Raw genomic sequence first — 17,181 nt, 5'->3', positions numbered from 1 at the left:
AATTTCCTTCAACCCTAAAATTTGGAGTTAAAAACCTGTATAGAGGTTAAAAAAAAATAATGGGAAAAAGTAGTGCAGAGGCTTTACTGGAATTATGTTTGTCCTTCTGCTCTCACTGAATTGTCTTTTGTTTTGCTTTGTTCATAGTTGTTCATTTTCAGCCAAAGTGGACTCTTTCTCCCTCGTGTTTATAATGTCCTCAATGACAGGCTCTTAGATAAAGCAGCACTTTAATACCTCATTAATGACATTGTTCAGTTTAATGTTAATTGTATGTGCAGATGGCCTGTTTTCAGTCCATTGTGCACAATTCCTTTTGCCATCCCAGTAGGTACTACAGATAACAGCCAGTAGGCTAGGGAAAGGCCAGGCCACCACTATGTAAAACGGTGTATGACACTTTGCTTCTTAACCACTTTATGAATGTGTACCAGAGATGTTAATTGTGGCTGATTGTTTGAGACTTCAGAGCATGTGTATCCAGCCATCAGTAACAGGGAGGTTGGGTCTCAGCATCTCTTGAAATCTAATCAGAAGGTTGCCACTGTGTAAGGTTATTTGTTAAGACCAAGTGCCAATATTCTCCAGAATAATAGCCAGCATATATCATTTTGATGTATTCACAGTGGTTGCCAATAGTGCCTTTATACAGGCATGCAGTGAGGTGCAATCATAAAAGCACACATCACAGCCCTGCAAAAGAGGATCCCCAGAAGTTCTTTGTGTTTTTTACACATGCACATTGAGGTCTAATCAATGCTGGCAGCTACATGTATTCATAATTATATAAGGAACATTTATTGTCCTATGTTGTAAAAATGGTGACAGAAGATTATCTGGTCAGAACTTCTGAGCAAACAACCATTGGGAAAATTGCTAGGCCTGTTGCAGTTATTTATGATCATGTAACTCAATGGTGCTGGATTTGGTAACCCCAAAATTAAATTTGAAACCCTGCCAAGTCTTCTGGTATAACAGGACATTTCACAAGCATTAGTACATGAATTTTAGGCTGACCTGCTCATCAGAGGTGTGCAGAAGCCTCACAGTTGAAATTTGGTCATACAGAATCAAGAGGTTTGCTTTCAAATATCAAGAGTGATATTTGAGTATCTGAATATCTATAGCGTAAGTCTAAAAGTGCTTCATCTAAGAGCTTCCAGTAACTTCAGTGAGTATATGGAGTTGTTTCCATTTCCCAGCTTTAGCTAGTCATACGTTTTCTTTTGTAATGACAGCAAAACTGAAAAATGAAACATATTTTTATGATACATTTTCCAGCACTTCATAGTGCAATTATTTCCTCACTTTTAGGAGCATTGTAAAATCTATCCATCCCTTTTTCTGTGTAATTGTATTGCACAAGTCACTGCAATGTATTGGCATTAAATTACTGCACATTGTTGCTTGTATAATTTTTTAATCTATGATGCACTTTGATTTTCAATTGAAAACATCACATTTTGCAAATTCTGCAGAAAGATTGAATTTGATCACTATGCAGTTGCTAATATCTGAAAGGAATAATTTATTTTTTGGATCTAGGCTTAAAAGACAGGGATTAATTCCTGTTGCACTCAGAGATTTCGTGCTATGTAATAGAAATGCAAATCTGACAAATACATGTAGCTGAAATATCACTGATACCAGGAGCAGCTAACCCACAGGCATTTGCTGTGTGGTGATGTGATGTGCCTCCCTTCCCAACTTTTACCTCATTGTCACAATTTCAGCAAGATGGGTGGAAGGAAACAATTTATTGTTGGGAAGGGAATTATAAATACAGTATAACTAATATGTTATGCTAACATCATTTTAATCAGGTAATTATTAAAGGACTGTTTGGCCTTTAAGGACATTGATTTAATGAGAATTAATTTAATGATTGAATACTGTTTGTGTAACATTATCATTGCTAGTGATGCGGAAAATTGGAATCTCAGCTCAGCTGAAAAGAGGTTAGATTTTCCATTATCACATTAGATCTTTTTCTTCTGGAAAGCAGCTATTAGACCTTTTTTTTTATATATACTTTCAGTATATATTTAAATGTTTGGTCTTTATTTAAAAATTTCTGACTAGAAAAAGTAAAAATGTTCCTCATTGTACAGTTCTCACTTTTAATCAGAGACTGGAATTTCCATTTAATGTAGCCTTAAACAAATTCCATTGAATTTTGGTCTTGACTTGTTATTGCTTTTCCCGTGAAACATTTTGTCTATTGTCATTTTCTACTTTCCTCCCTGCAAATCTGATCATTATGTTTGGGATGAATAGGATTTTGGTTTATGGAATGGTTTACGGTTATAAAGAAGCAGCAGTTTTATAAGTAGGAGCAGGCAGAGCACATTTCTATCTAGATCATTCTCAGGCTGAATCATGCAGGATGTAGTCACACTTTAGGAGTAATTTAAAAGCGATTCCGACCCATTCATTTTCAAAATGGAAATGGTGAGCATTGTAGAATGGCTGTATTCAGTACCTGATGATTAGGACTCTGTTAAAGAAGACCTATATAGGTACAAATTCCATTTAACTAAAGGGATGTTATATCTCATTGCTCTTCTTAATTTGTCCTTAGTTGATCTATTGTCACAAATTATTTTTTATCTTTAACAACTATATTGTACAAATCAAGATCCAGGGAGAAAAGCAGGAGAAAAATATGAATGGAAGCACGTATTAAATAGCTGTGTCTGATAGAAATGTACAGATTAATTAATTTTCAAACAAAAATTGAATCAAGGATAACTATGACAGTTACTGCTGTATCTTGGCAGTTTTGCAAAGGAGTCTGGTTGCCGCGTGATTACCCCTGTGTCACTAGAATTAAGCCATTGCAGCAGAGACAGCAAGCTGGGCAAGCTTAGTATTGGAAGACAGAAAAATAATCTAACAGAAATAACAGGCTCAGATTCATAACCACTTTGCAGTTTGTTCCCCCAGTGGTAAGCCAACACTGCAGTATTCTGAAAATCTTTCAACAATCTTCATGGGGAACGCTAGCCCTTTCCATGGTAGAACATTTTCTAGCCTCACATAGGAGGGTTTCAAGGAACATAGCTGAAGATCCTGTGTTTCAAGTGAAATAGTTTGTGGGTAGTCATTTGAGCCAGCTTTGGGATATTTCTGTTCGTCCACCAGGCTGCGTGTTAAAGCCCTCTGACCAGATTTCTGAGGGGGGTGCACCAGGCCACAATTTGATGAGGGCTTTGTGGCAGTGCAACTGGTGCTTGATTAGCCCCAGCATTTGAAATCTCAGCATGGATAATCTTTTCCTATTAATGAGGAAATAGAGCCGAGCAATGAGCCTTAGTATGTAAGTCAAATGCCAAAGGCACGTCTGAACAGATGCACAGCAGTAGCAAATGGAGGATTTTCAGAGGGAGTTTGCAAGAGTTTCTTTCTGATACAAGTCTAAATTCAATTATTTGACCAATGACAGAAAGCTAATGGTGAAAGAAGTAGCATGCCATATTTTCTTCCTTGCCAGAGACAAAAAAAAAAAAAAAAAAAAAAAAAAAAATTTCTACATGAATTTTCTATTCATGATAGGGGGAAAAGGAAAAACTGATATGAACATCAGAGAAAATGAGTTCATTTTAAAGAATTTGAGAAACATCACTATTTCTAATCCAGGAAAGAAGTTGAGTCTTGATCAGAAGCTATATTACAATAGAAAGAAATATTGACAGTATGTAAACATCAGAGGTAGAAGTAGAGGGCAATTGAATATAAAAACAGAATATAGGCAATCTGTCACCTTCTAAAGGGAGTACCAGAACCTTAATACAGCACAGAAACAATCAGTTTTGTTTACGTTCAAGCACAGAAATTTTCCCATGAAAAATACCTACGTAGATATTTCTGATGAAAAATTAGAAAATAAAAAGAAATTGTATAGAAGCATAAGAGGGGTTTGTACAAGTACACATACAGGAAATGATTGTGTATCTGTGGAGCCCAGCAGCCATGTAATATAGACAGATCATCCTTGTACAGAAAGAATGGTCATCCAAGTGGACAATAGGATGAAATGCTGTCTTCTATCTTCTTTGAGCCAAGATATGAAATACAACTTGGAGGTAATTACTGGCCAGCAGCAACCAAGAGTGACAAGGTAAGAAAGTGATACCTCTTTCAGACTGGAGCTGGCTCATGCTTGGCCTCCTTTTCAGGAGGATGGAGGGAGCCTAGATCTACCTGCATGAGGTCGTGCATATACCACCAGGTTAGCTGGCTTCCAGAGTTGTTGATAAGGCTCTGTGTGTATGTATTAGATACAGCTTCTCAAACTACTTTACAGAGTACAGATGACTAGGAGGGATTTGAAATAAGCCTGAAGGAGAAGAAAGATTGTCCCTGTCATATAAAGAGGAGGAATAAATGAGGAGATCTTTCTTCTGTGGATCGTTGCTTCCCTTCTGTGAGGGCAATGGGAGCTGTGCCTTCCACTCAGCTGAAAGGAAACATTCTTCCAGGGAGTAAATGTAATGAGATTAGTTGGGGGATCATTACACTAACAAAAATAAATGGGAGAGAGTAAGTGATAGTTTATTTCAAAATTAAGACATTACAGAAACAAAAAAATAATAGTCAGGGCACCAAATGACAAAGTGAACCTATTCTTTAATTGCCTATAGACCAGTGCCAGAAATCCAAGGAGTAAACAAGAACAGTCGAATTAATTCACAAATATAAATTTTTCTTCGTTATGTTACTGAAATCTAGTAGGAAGTTTCATGTGATTAGTGTGCCAACATATAACATTATGAAGTACTGAAAGACAGATGGACAGGGTGGGCAAAAGGGGAAGAAGAGTGGCACTGTGCCAAGACTGAATTAGGTATTTTGGAAAAATTTAAAACTTGGAAGAAATCGATCTTGATTTCTTGTGGAAGAGCATGCCAATGACTGGAGCACAAAATGAGATAGAAGTCGATGTTTTTTTTTCAGACCACCAAATCACAGTGGAGTAGAGGATGATTGGCTCCTCTACTGCTTATCTGTAATGAGTAAGGGAAAATGTGAGATATAATAGGGGAATTCAACCTGAGTGATGTATGTTTTAAGTCTCAGATTACCCATGCTGCAATATCTTGAACATACATATAGAACAGATGGAAAGAAAAGGGAACATTGATTTCAGTGAAGAATTGGAAGCTACAAAACTCAGGAAAAATTACCTGGGGAGCAAGTGTACACAAGAAGACAGAATGGCATGTGGAAAAATGCTTTATAATGTGTTGCTGGGAGCTACACCCAATCCATGCACTGAGCAGTACCTTGAGAGAGAGAGAGAATATTGCTGGAAGCTGTTAACAGAGGAAATTCAAGGAAAAATTCAGTATAGACAAGGACGTGATATATTTGTTTTGTCCCTTAACCGTTGCTTGATGACATATAAAGGACTAGTGTTCAGAAAAAAATATATGCCAGCTATAAATTCAGAAGAGCTGTAATGCTGTTGGAATAGCCATATGAAAATGTCTCTATCAACCTGTATGCTAGGAAGACGAATACACAGACATCAAAAATGTGTCTAATATTTCTAATTTGAAGATTAATGAACACCAACATTTTTATGAATTTACAATGGCTCCACTAAATTATTTTTGTGGTAAGAAGGAGAAAATAGAAACATTTCAACTTTTTTAAATGCTTCAAATATGTCTTTTGAAATGGCTCTTGTTTCTCATTTACTTTCTCATTTATACATTATGTATAAATGTTCAGTTGGCTCTTGAACCTGTCCAGACCTTGTAAAAGCTGGCCACCAACTCTGCCTCATGCTCAGTTCCTTCTCTACTCCCAGTGCTGCGCAATGTGCCAATATTTGCAAGTCTAGGGAATGCAGCTACTAATTTACAAGCTTATTTGGAAGGCATTACCAATTCAAGGAGTTGTATTCTCCTGTTGAAGAATACACATAACGTCTGCTGTGGTCAGTGGGTATTACCTGCAGCATACAATGTAATATTAGAAACTCAGGTTATGACATGCCAGCTTATAGCTTATGGAAATGAATGTGCTCTGTACAATTCAAGGAAGAATGGAAAAGTTTGGGTGCAAAGTGAAAAGACAGGAAGAAAAATGTGTGATGAGAGATTTTCCAACAACTTCCCAGCTGCATTTATTTCACAGCTGGTAGAAATAGGTACAGGCTTCATTGACTATAAAGTATTTTTTGTCCTATACCGAATTGAACATTTCCAATTGAAAACAGGAGAGATTTTACATTATCAAGAAAGTTTTTAACAGAACAATAGGGGTAGCTAATGCCCTGAAAGATTCTGCCTTTGAAGAGCTGTGCTTTCCAGAGTTTTGTAAAGATAACAGAGCTCTGTCAAACTTTAGGTTTTGTTTCACATGGCAAAAATAGCTAAAATATAAAATGCCTTTGCCTCTTTGTTAATAAAAACTACTCCCCTTACACCCACTCTCTATTAAATGCCCCTTTCACACAGCAAACATAGGATGTACATTGATCTAAACTGTTGCAGCAGAACTCCCCACTTAATATATGTGGAAATGGAAATTGCAGATGCACAGCATAATTGATGTGACTGTTCTAACAAGCTAAAGGCTAAACTGCAGCCAACTCCCAGTCCTTTGTGTTTTTTTTCAAAGGCCAATAATTCACTGAATGTGGGCAGAATTTTTGCGAGAAAAAGAAAAACAAAAACAAAAACCTGTCCTCAAATAACCTGCCCTATTATTTCTTCACCTCTCTTTTTGAAGCACAATTAAGATGCCTGCTTTGCTAGTTTCTCAGCAAAGCAGTCGCAGTTAACATCTTTTTCATGTTTCTCAAAATTATCTGAAAAAAAATCTGGCTAAAACTCCCTAAATAGCAATTCAGCTCACTGCTGACCTCTAGCAGAGACTATATCAGCTTAAATGATGGAAATTTGACAAAGTTGTTGGCAACTGAGATATGTTTATAAAGTGAGAGCTGTTGATGGTAAGTGTAGGTGACAAATTGAATTTCTTATATTATAAAATGTAAAGAATCTGGTCTTTGCATTTTCACTGACAGCTATATTTTTCACAAATAGACATCACAGGTGTCCTAGTGTCATCACTGTAGGAAGGGCCCTAGAGCCTTTTGGCTAGGGCCTCTCTCTTCGTGTATGGAGAAGCTGCAATAGACTCCTACTCTGGCTCTTAACTCACCCCCAGAACATCATCTAATGGTGTTTTCAAATTTGGGACATAAAATAATGGTCTTTCATGTCTATTCTGTGTGTGTATAGTTGTTTAAGAAGTCATTATTTTTGTCATTCAAACCCAAGGGAAAATGAGGGACAGAAAACAAACAGTTAAAACAGTTAACTACAATGTCAGGTCATGTAGAGCTACCCAGATTAGGTTTAGAGTTGACGCAATAGAACTAACTTAATTACACATCCACTCTGAGGTTTTTCAGTTTGTGGACTCTATGCTGTCAGATTATTTGCTTTAGTAATAATACTGATGATGATGATGATGATAATAATAATAATAAATGCTTTTTGAGCTGTTAAACAAATATTTTTTGTTGTTGTTAATATTCTGCATTCCCATTGATGTTGTTAAATCAATATTGAATCAGAGAGAGATCTTATCTTGCAGATGTCCTCCCTGGATGGCTAATGACAAAAATTGCATCACTTTTCAACAAGATGGCTGCCACCAGACCTGACCTCAGAAATGCTAACTGTGGTTAAAACTTCTTCATGAAAGTTCACCGTTTTTTTTTGTTGTCAATAAGGACTTCTATCTGATACGTTTTCCAAGTTCTGGACTACATAGATGAATATTTTTTCCTTGAAACAAGCAATTGATAACTCCATGAAAACAAGGTGTCTAGAGAAATAGTCTCTGCATTTTGAATTATTTCAGTTTAATCCAGAATTACAGAATACCGAGGTCTCACCAGGTTGTGAACCTCCTCTTTCCTGTTTTGGCCATTTTTGACTCATGATTTTATAAATCCTGTCTGTAATCCTGTATTACCAGTTTTACTTTAAACCGTTAAGGCTAATGGGCAGGAATGACTTCAAAGGTATTAGAAATCTGTACTGGCGTTGTATAGGTTAACATTTTATCTCCTAAGGTGACTTTTTCTGATATTTAGGTCTGTCATAATTATACATTATAGTGCTCGCATTGCCTAGACAATGCATTATTTTTCTTGCCTGATGATAGTTAGTTTGAAGCACTTGGAAGGAAGTGGAAATAAACAAAAACTGATAAAATAAGTTGCAGTCTAAGCCTGTCATCTGAAGTAGGCCAGCATTAAACCAGCCTAGGATTAATGAAGGAGAGCTACATTATATGAGAGTGGGAGGACTAAAAGTAATTGCTTTTACTGTCACTTCTAAGGTAAATCAGCTATTTCAAAAAGTTCCCAGTAAGATTGCTTTTTGCTAGTTTATTTTACTCTGGAAAATATATTTTCATCCCTGCACATGCAGTCTAAAAATGTTAAAGGCAGTTGAGTTTTTAAATGATTTTTAGTACACATCAAAAGTGTTGACTGAATTATACTGGGAGCTGTAGTCACAAATACATGATCTATAGGTATTGCCATTTATGCTCCTTTATACACTTCTGTGTGTTGCAAGGGTATTGGGAGAGCCAAGTCTAAAGAATAATACAGCCTCTGTATTCATTTGAGGTCTGCATTACAAGGCAACTCCAGGACTGCTGAGTATCATCTTTAATTTCCATTTGTTCCATGAATGGAGCTCAGTATTTTTAGGAGTTGCTTGGCAGACTATGATAGTAGTCTTTTTGGTGTAACTGCAGCCAGCATGTTAGCTCACATGGATTAATTTTCCTGTGGGAATGAGGTGTGGTAGGACGGGTTTTACTCTGGTCACCAACTTGTGTTTACATGACACCTGCTCGCACCCTTTGCCATTACAGGTTAAGCTTTAGTGGTATAGTAAGAAAGACAGGAGGGAGAGACTGGGTTCTCTTCTTGGCTCCCTCCTCCCTTGCCCTGTGTGTGTGTGTACGTACATATCTGTCCTGTGCAAAGCCACCCATATATGCTGTGATACATAAAAGCATACACATACATGAAATCCATACTTGGTATTGGGAATGCTTCCATGAAGCAGAGCCCTGGGAGGTTTACACGCATGCTACTTTATGTTAAGAATGGCAGCTGTTGGTTCTGTAGCTCTTTTTCCCCGTAACACTAATGGAAAACCAATGATTACTTCTCTCTTCAGTGACTCAGTGCTCTTCTGAACTGAGAAACCAAGTAAATTTGGACTGGGAAAAACAACAAAAACAACAACAACAAAACTCTAGAGAGTTTTATCCCTAGAAACAAAATTGGGGGAAAGGAACGATGACATTTCATAAGGTGAGCTGTCAGGGTGAGGGAAGTGTTTTAGCAAACAGTACAATAAAACAAGACTGTATGGCATTAATTCTCCTATTAGATGCCAAAGAAATGATTCTATGGCAGTAAAAGATCTCCTTTGGTTTTTGTTTCTTTCTTTCCTTCACTAGGATAGGTGGAGTAGCCTGTCTGTTGTGTTTAGAAATCATACACCCCTGCAGCTGCCATATCAGTCCTTTAGCAATGTTTTAAGAAGCATCAGTGCAAAGATTTTTGAGTCAGGTTGAGCCAGGGACACTGAATTATTTTGGTCTGTGTTTCTAGTATTTACATCCAAGCTTTGTCCTCAAGTTCCATTTATTGGCTGCTGGTACACAAGATGTAAGTATGAATTAGGAACAAGACTTTCTTCATGAACAGCTAGGTGAACTAAACACACTGGGATGATCAGCACTCACAGTTATTTAAAATCGGTTGTTAACATGAGTGTTAATAAAGAAGAGAGAGCAGTGAATGGTGGGGACAACCCTACTGATGTATGGGAAAACTCCACTGTATGAACAGTAGGGGAATGATGTTGCTGAGGGATCTGTCATGGATTTCATGATCACTTGTTGAACAGCATCATCATTTGAAACTTGAGTTTACCCAGAAGACAGCTGCTTGACTTTCAGTGGTCCTCTCTTTTCTGACATTTCATTTCAATAAAAAATGTGGGAACTTAAAGTTTTACTCATTAAGCTGAAAAATGAAAATGCACGGATGCCCAGGAGATCATAGGCTTCTCCTCTATCATTCTACTCATTTCAACCTAATACAAAATTATCTGCAAGGATTGGCACCTGAAAGTTAAAAGGACAAACAGCCTGTTCCAATAAATTGATATAGATGTCTTTTCATTTGATTAAAAATCATTTTCAAATGAAATATTCCAAAGACATTGCAAAAACTGTTGTAAAGTGGAAATGTCCTATTAAAAATCATTTAAAATTTATGCAAGGGGGAAAACCAAATCTTCAGATGTTGAAGTTAATGTTCATCTTTGGAAGTCCTCATATTGGAATAATATCTCCTGATCTGATTGGAAGATTCTTGTTTCAGATAATTACATAGCATCTTGGAAATAGAAAGAAATTTATTTCTGACTGCAGAGGTCTAATATATATTTTTGTCTTTCAGTACTGGAATTCTTAAAAGGCAAAAATTTGAATACTTATGCACTTAAAATATAAATGAATGGAGTCAGTTACTATTTCACACGTGGCACAACTCCACGTGACTGAGGTAGAAAAAAAGCTTCAGATTTGTTTTTTGTATGATGATGCAGAATTCCCAGTACTTTAGATAGGTAGGACAAACACTGAACAAAACCAGTAAGGCAGTCCCTCATATTCAAGCACTGATTAAATGTCTAGACAGTTTGTGTTCACAACTAAAAATTATTTGTACTTAGAATAGGAGTCATTATAATTCGTCTTCCCATTTACTAGGGAAACATGAAGAAGTTTTTACGTAAGTGAAGATCCAGTATGAAATACTTATACGTGATTAAATCTGTAACAAGCTGCTTTGCTTATGAAAATTTCAGCTATCATACTACCATAAGATTTTGCATCTGAGAAAGCTCCATCAAAATAATGACCACTTTTCAAAGTGCTGAGTACAGGGGGAGAGGGAAAGGGTGAACATCTTTAGCAGTTGACTCTGGGTGTTTGTTGGATTCACCTAGCCTTCCCATTTGTTTGTAGCTGTGACAAAACTTGCACTACAGACATAATGGGTATTTATAAAAGAATGCATTTTCTTTCATCTAAAAAACTGTGCGTTTGTACATTTTTAACTGGAAGGTTATTTCAAAGACTCCATGTTTGGGGGGCAGCTATTTGCATACAATATAATGCTTTTCATGGCTTGCTGTTCATATGAGCAGTAGTGAGCAGCTCAGATCCTGTGAGCCACTAAAGAGCTGGTAGATTTAATTGCTGCTAATGTTTTGTTTTCATGGCATTTAAATTCTGAAGAAAAGTAGCTATGGGAATACAAAATTATTTTGCACTCTGGCACATGTTTTTTTGTGTCCTGGTGGACTTGTAGCAAGTGGTACACATAGGTATGGCTCTCATGAGCATCTGCTTTGCTACAGAACTGTGAAAAATAATTGTGTTTTGATGTGTTTTTTTAACTTCATATTCTCAAGAATATAAGAAAAGCTTAATTAACATTTGTAGATAAGATCTGTAAGGAAAGAACATTGTAAGAATTTCCTTCTTCTTTTTGTTCTGAGATTTCAAAGTCTGTTGCCATTACTGGACAGAACAGGTGGATGAAGTGCAGTTAAAGACACAACAGCAAAAGAGATTAAATACAATAATGATGGCTGACTGTGCATGTCCTTCAGTGTTTTATATTGCATGGAAAGCGTGGCTCCAAAATCCTGCTCATTTTATGAAAACAAATACCCTGCCAACCTTGGGGTACAGTTCTCTGGTGCTAGGCTTGAATAATGAAGATCTGGGCTTCCTTCTGCCAAATTAAAACTCTTGCTTTTTCTTCTTCCCCACAGGAGGAGAAGTCCCATATACGACCCTGGCAACACGACTGATGATGGGGGCATGGTGGCTTTTTGCTTTGATTGTCATCTCCTCCTACACGGCAAACCTAGCAGCTTTCCTCACCATCACACGCATTGAGAACTCTATCCAGTAAGTTGATGAATTGAGGGAAAGGAAGGTTGCACATACACATGGAAGGGTATGAATGTTCTAGTTAAATGTGATAAAAGGGTGAAATAATTATCCTCCTGAGTAGTAGTTTGGAAGCTATCAGAACAGTATTCCATGGACAATAGACTTCCAGTCGCCCTGGAGACACTTGAACTTTAATATCAGAATTGTTCATCTCTGGCAGCTGCTGTTCTGTGACATGTATGCATGCACATATATATATATATATATACACATACGTATTTTACAAAAACCAATTGAGTTTGGATAACCAGTATATCAGTATTTGAAGCATAAATTGCTGGTGTGTGTTTTCAGGCTGTGCTTTCCTCTCAAGTGCAGTGCACACTACTTGTGCTCTGACACTTGGATCAGGAGGGCCCTTCTTCCACGTATGGGGATATCAAATCCAAATTCACCTTTTCTTGCCAAAGCAAAAAATATGTGATAATAGCAACAAACAATTAAAAATTATTGACCGGTTGTCTTCTCATCTTCCACTCCCTGGTGCTCTCTTATTTCGTTAACAGATCAAATTAGTTCTTTTTTTTTTTTTTTTTATGTCTATTGGTTCTTTTGCTTCATGCCTCCCTAACATGAATGTCCTCATCTTCTCCTGTCCCTGTATGGTGAACTATTATTCTGTTGGACTTTCCCATCCTTTTTTCCAGATCATTTCATCTCTCCACACCACAGAAACCTTTCTAGGTGTCCTACCCTCTCTCCCTGCCTTTTTGTGCTTGTCTGCTCTCCTTCAGCAAGCAGCATGCTGAGTTGCTCTCACTCCCGCCACTCCAATGACCTTCCCACTACCCACCTAAATCCTTCCTCCTGGGTCAAGCAGAAACTAGGAAATGTATTGAAGCATTAGCTAGCCAAGCTCTCCAAGGGGTAGCTGGCCATTTTTCAAAAGCAGGTTTTTAATCTTGAGGCTACATGTGCACAGAAGTATTTGAGAGTGACAAACATAGCCTTTCCCATAAATCGTTCTTTGCAAAAAAGATAAAGTAGCTTTAAAGAAGAGAGACACATTCTGCTGTATTTCTTTCTCTAGGAAGATAAGAAGTTGACCTTCAAGTCAGGCTCAATACTGACCTTAGAGTTTTCTCACTCCAGTTGTTGATTCTGCTCCCTGTCTTCTGTGGTCTTGCTGCCTCTAGTTCATCTGCTTTCCAAATCTCTTTGAAATGCCCCCTGAGACAGTTAGTTCAGGGATGTAGATCAGGTAGGAGAAGCTCTGGTCTCCTGTGAATTCACAGGTTAGGTTCAAGCACCACTGCATACTAGCCAATCACACTAATCACAATCTCACTAAGACACTTTTCCTTTATGTGAAGGTTTTCTGCATGTTAAAAACAATCCATGCACATGGACAAATAAACATCTCCAATTGTAGTCAGATTTTATTTGCAACTATATGCCCAAGCTCAGACTCGAGAGCAGAAGCAGCCCCTCGCTTTGAGCACATGGTTGCCTGCTGACTCTCCCCATTAGGAGCATCCTCTTGCACTTTCTCTTTCTTGCTGCTCCCTCAGAAAGGGAAGATTTGGTGTCCCATGGTCCAAATTTCTGTTGTCTTCAGCCCAGGCAGTACCAGCCCGTATTTGTCCCCAACTGTAAATGAAGTGTCTGTGATTGTCGTCCTTTCTTTCTGTGCACTGTAAGACACGGACATGTAAAACAGACCAAAGCACCTGAGAAGGTCGTTCCCCTGTCACAGTTGCATCACCAGTTAAATTGAGTTACTATTTCCTGTTGAGATCTGAGTTACAGACTTTGAGATTCTGGAGTGCTGCAGGGCTATTTTGATGCAACCCGACTGTTTGACTTGGTAGTCCCAATTATAATCCCTTCACAATTTACAGGGGAGTAAAATGAAATTCTTCATTGATGTTTGTTGATCATCTTGAGGTTTGGAGAGAGGCTGATATATTATTTTTAAGTTTAGAAAGTCCTACATTTGACTAAGGAGTTCGAACAAACAACATTCACATTTGTATATGCAAAATAAATAATGATGATATATTCAGTCATTCTCTTTTTCTCTACAAATATGAAATATGCCTCTGCATCCTGCTTTGAAATTATGATTCTTCTGGTTTTGAAGTAGTCCAGAAAAATGTTCAAATTACTGTGACAAATATCTGAGGTTTTTTTTATCATATGTAAAAAAGCATAAAATATACCCAAACTATAACTTAATACATCTTCAGCTTTTTCTTGTAGTTTATTATGATGTCACTAGAAAATTCCCAGTGGAATTCTGAGGTTATTATGTACAGTTGGGACTACATTGGTCTTTGTGCTGTATTATTTATGGGCAAAGTCACTGAAAATGTTTTATTCAGTAGAAAATGTTGCAGCTGGAAAGCTTCTGAAATGAAAGAACAGAGACATTTATCAAAGTGCTTGTAGCTCAGAAATAGAGTAATTAGATGTGTTAAGTATCCATTAGGGAATGAAGTTATCCTAACTATGGTGAGAGTGTAAAACTTTAGTTTACAAAACTGCCAGAATTGGATCTCAAACCAGCACATAACAGAAAAGCTGTTTGTTTACCATGCTGAATTACTGCAAAGTGGCAAACATGAATAACCAATAGAGAAAAAAAGCTGATGCTCTTCTTTTCTAACAGATCAAATTGTACCTTGGGGAGCTTTGAGGGCCAGAATGGAAATAAGTTTAAGTATTTAAAGAAAATAAACCAGATTCTGCTCGTAGTACTATCTAGCCAGCTACTGAAAAGTCATACAAATGAAAGAGATTGCAGTCAGTGGGTTTGCACAGATGTAACAAGTAGTTAATAGGTTTTCATTTCAGATTTCCAGCTAGTACCAGATCTGACAGCGTGTGGTCCTTCTGATATATTTTATGAAAGATAGGAGGCTTCAAGCGGCCCGCAGAACACTTCATTCCTATGGAACATTTCGGTAGTTACTGCATTGCAGCTTAGAGATCAGCTTTTGTTCAGAACTCTTCCATCTTCCTTTTCTTGGCTGTTATAGTGCTTGGGTTGCTTTTCGTAGTCATGGTGTCCAGAAGCTTATTTTAAGAAGAGCAGACAAAATGTTGTTAGGAAATACACTAGGAGAAGGACTAGTGAATTGTTCCCAATTCCTAGAGAGTCTTGAAGTAGATCTGTGCATAACCTCACTTGAGATTGATGGAATTTTGTTCTCTGCTTTTCTGATTAAAATTTGATACAGCTTTAAAATGGACTATGTTTCCAAGCAAATGGCAACTCTTAATACCTGTGGGAGTATTAATAATAATATCAGCAGGCAGTGCCAGGAACAGAGACATGCAAGTCATAAAGTACTATGTAGGGCATCTTTTATTCACACTTGATCCCTATATCAGATGATATTTAAATCAAGACAAACAGCATTTCAAGTGCCAAAATATTATGGCAGCAAAGCAAAGCATAATTTCTGTACTCCTTAGATCTTGACATCACTGTCTCAAATGCAACATGAATGAATGGTAATTAAGAGTATGTTCTCTTGGAAAATGCCAAATAAATTTGGAGGACTCAAGCTATTTCTTGTAGATGCTGATGCTATGAATTTCACCACTGAACCTCTATTGCCATTACTGTGTCTTATGATTCTGTTTGGATAGAATTAGAGCCCACTGGCAGAGAGACTGATTTTATTCAGGCTGCACTGCTTTCCTTGGTAAAGTGAGGATGTCACCACCATCTCAAAGGCACTGAAATTTTGCCAAGAAATCAGGGATCGGAGGTGAAGCCAAAGGATTTGTCATAAGAAAGGCTAGTGGTAGGTGGCTTCAGGTTTAAATCTAACCCACTGCTAAAAATGTGGAAGCTTGATTAAGACTTGTGACTGCACATGTTACAGGAAAGAGTCTATGTCTTTCATAAAATAAGAAGTTCATGTTATGTTCTCCAAGATACAAGCAGTGCCTCCTGCTTGATAAGTGAAACCTCTGCCTCCAAATAATGGCAGTATGGCAATAAAACATGCCTTTTGCAATGCTTCTTTTGCCTAGTCATTCTTTTCACAGTGTTTTTTTCTAACTGTGATTCACTTTAAGCTAAGATGTCCCCTAGGTTTTAAACAGCTTGATACAACTGCCTACATGTTTTCTGCAAGGGGGGTTACACAAGAATGCAGTAATCGGAGTAGATATTTCCTTACTCCAAAAAACAAAATGTTCCTTAACCTGTCCTTTTATGTGATACTCCCAGATCTTCAAACTAGCAAGCAGCATTATTAGTTTCTGATACAGTTGTCACTGCCAACATTCAAAGCTCTTGGCTTACTGTGCCCAGTTTCCTAGTATCACCTCTGAAGTAATCCTTAATGTCCTAGGGGAAAAAAAATGCATAGGAAATCTTTATCAGAATTAGTCATAAAGACTTAAGTATAAGCAATGAGATTCATACTATCCTAATAATTTTAATGAGAAAAAAGCTTAACATAAAGACCATGTATAATATTGTTCCCCACAATGCTTCATGTGTGATAACCAAAACACAAGCTGAACTGTGACTTGTGTATTGCACTGCACGGTCACTTCACTATAAGGAGAATCTGTCTATATGCAAGCTCAGTTAAAAGCATTTTATTTTATAGCATTTTTTCCAACATTATGTGCTTTTTATTTGGTTTTAAACACTTCTATTACCTTACTGCTTCAAAATGAGAAATTCAAAGAGAGAGGCTTTATTTAAGTGTGGAATTATAATACCCATACTCATCTTAGAAGTACTTTGCTTTGCAGGTATTTCAACTGAGATCAGTAAAACTACTGCAAAATTAAATTCCCATCCAAAGTGAATAATGCCATCAGAATTTGAGCTTTAGAGAATATCCCATATGAATTCATCAACTTAACTAATACTTCTTCCTTATTCTGAGGTCTGGTCTGGCAGCTGTGTGCTGAGACTGGGTGACATACTGAGGCTGGGGATTTACGTCTCCACTAAAGCTATTTGTCTGAACAGAGAATAAGTTGTTTAATCCAGGAATAAAGGTACATTGAACAATGTGTAACCTGCAAACCAGGCTGGAGGCATAGCAGTTAGAAAAATTTCTTTCTTTTGCAAAGGAACCTCAATGATTTAATAATTTTATTAGTTCTGTCGAGGTTTGT

At 37.3% G+C, this 17,181-nt stretch overlaps 1 protein-coding gene across 2 annotated transcripts in view; it reads left to right on the top strand.

The window, feature by feature from the left end:
• The window catches only part of GRID2 (glutamate ionotropic receptor delta type subunit 2), a 700,788-nt gene that overhangs the window by 591,188 nt on the left and 92,419 nt on the right, over positions 1-17,181 (top strand). For both annotated transcript variants that reach the window (XM_082758601.1, XM_082758600.1), the window contains one exon: positions 11,904-12,042. In XM_082758601.1, the coding sequence (XP_082614727.1) occupies positions 11,904-12,042 (139 nt within the window). The remainder of the gene's footprint in view (positions 1-11,903; positions 12,043-17,181) is intronic.

This window comes from Aythya marila (genome assembly GCF_965140915.1).
Source record: "Aythya marila genome assembly, chromosome: 4".
In the NCBI taxonomy this organism is placed as follows: domain Eukaryota; kingdom Metazoa; phylum Chordata; class Aves; order Anseriformes; family Anatidae; genus Aythya; species Aythya marila.
The sequence above is the reverse complement of the archived record's forward strand: the minus strand, read 5'-3'. Positions and strand labels throughout refer to the sequence as shown.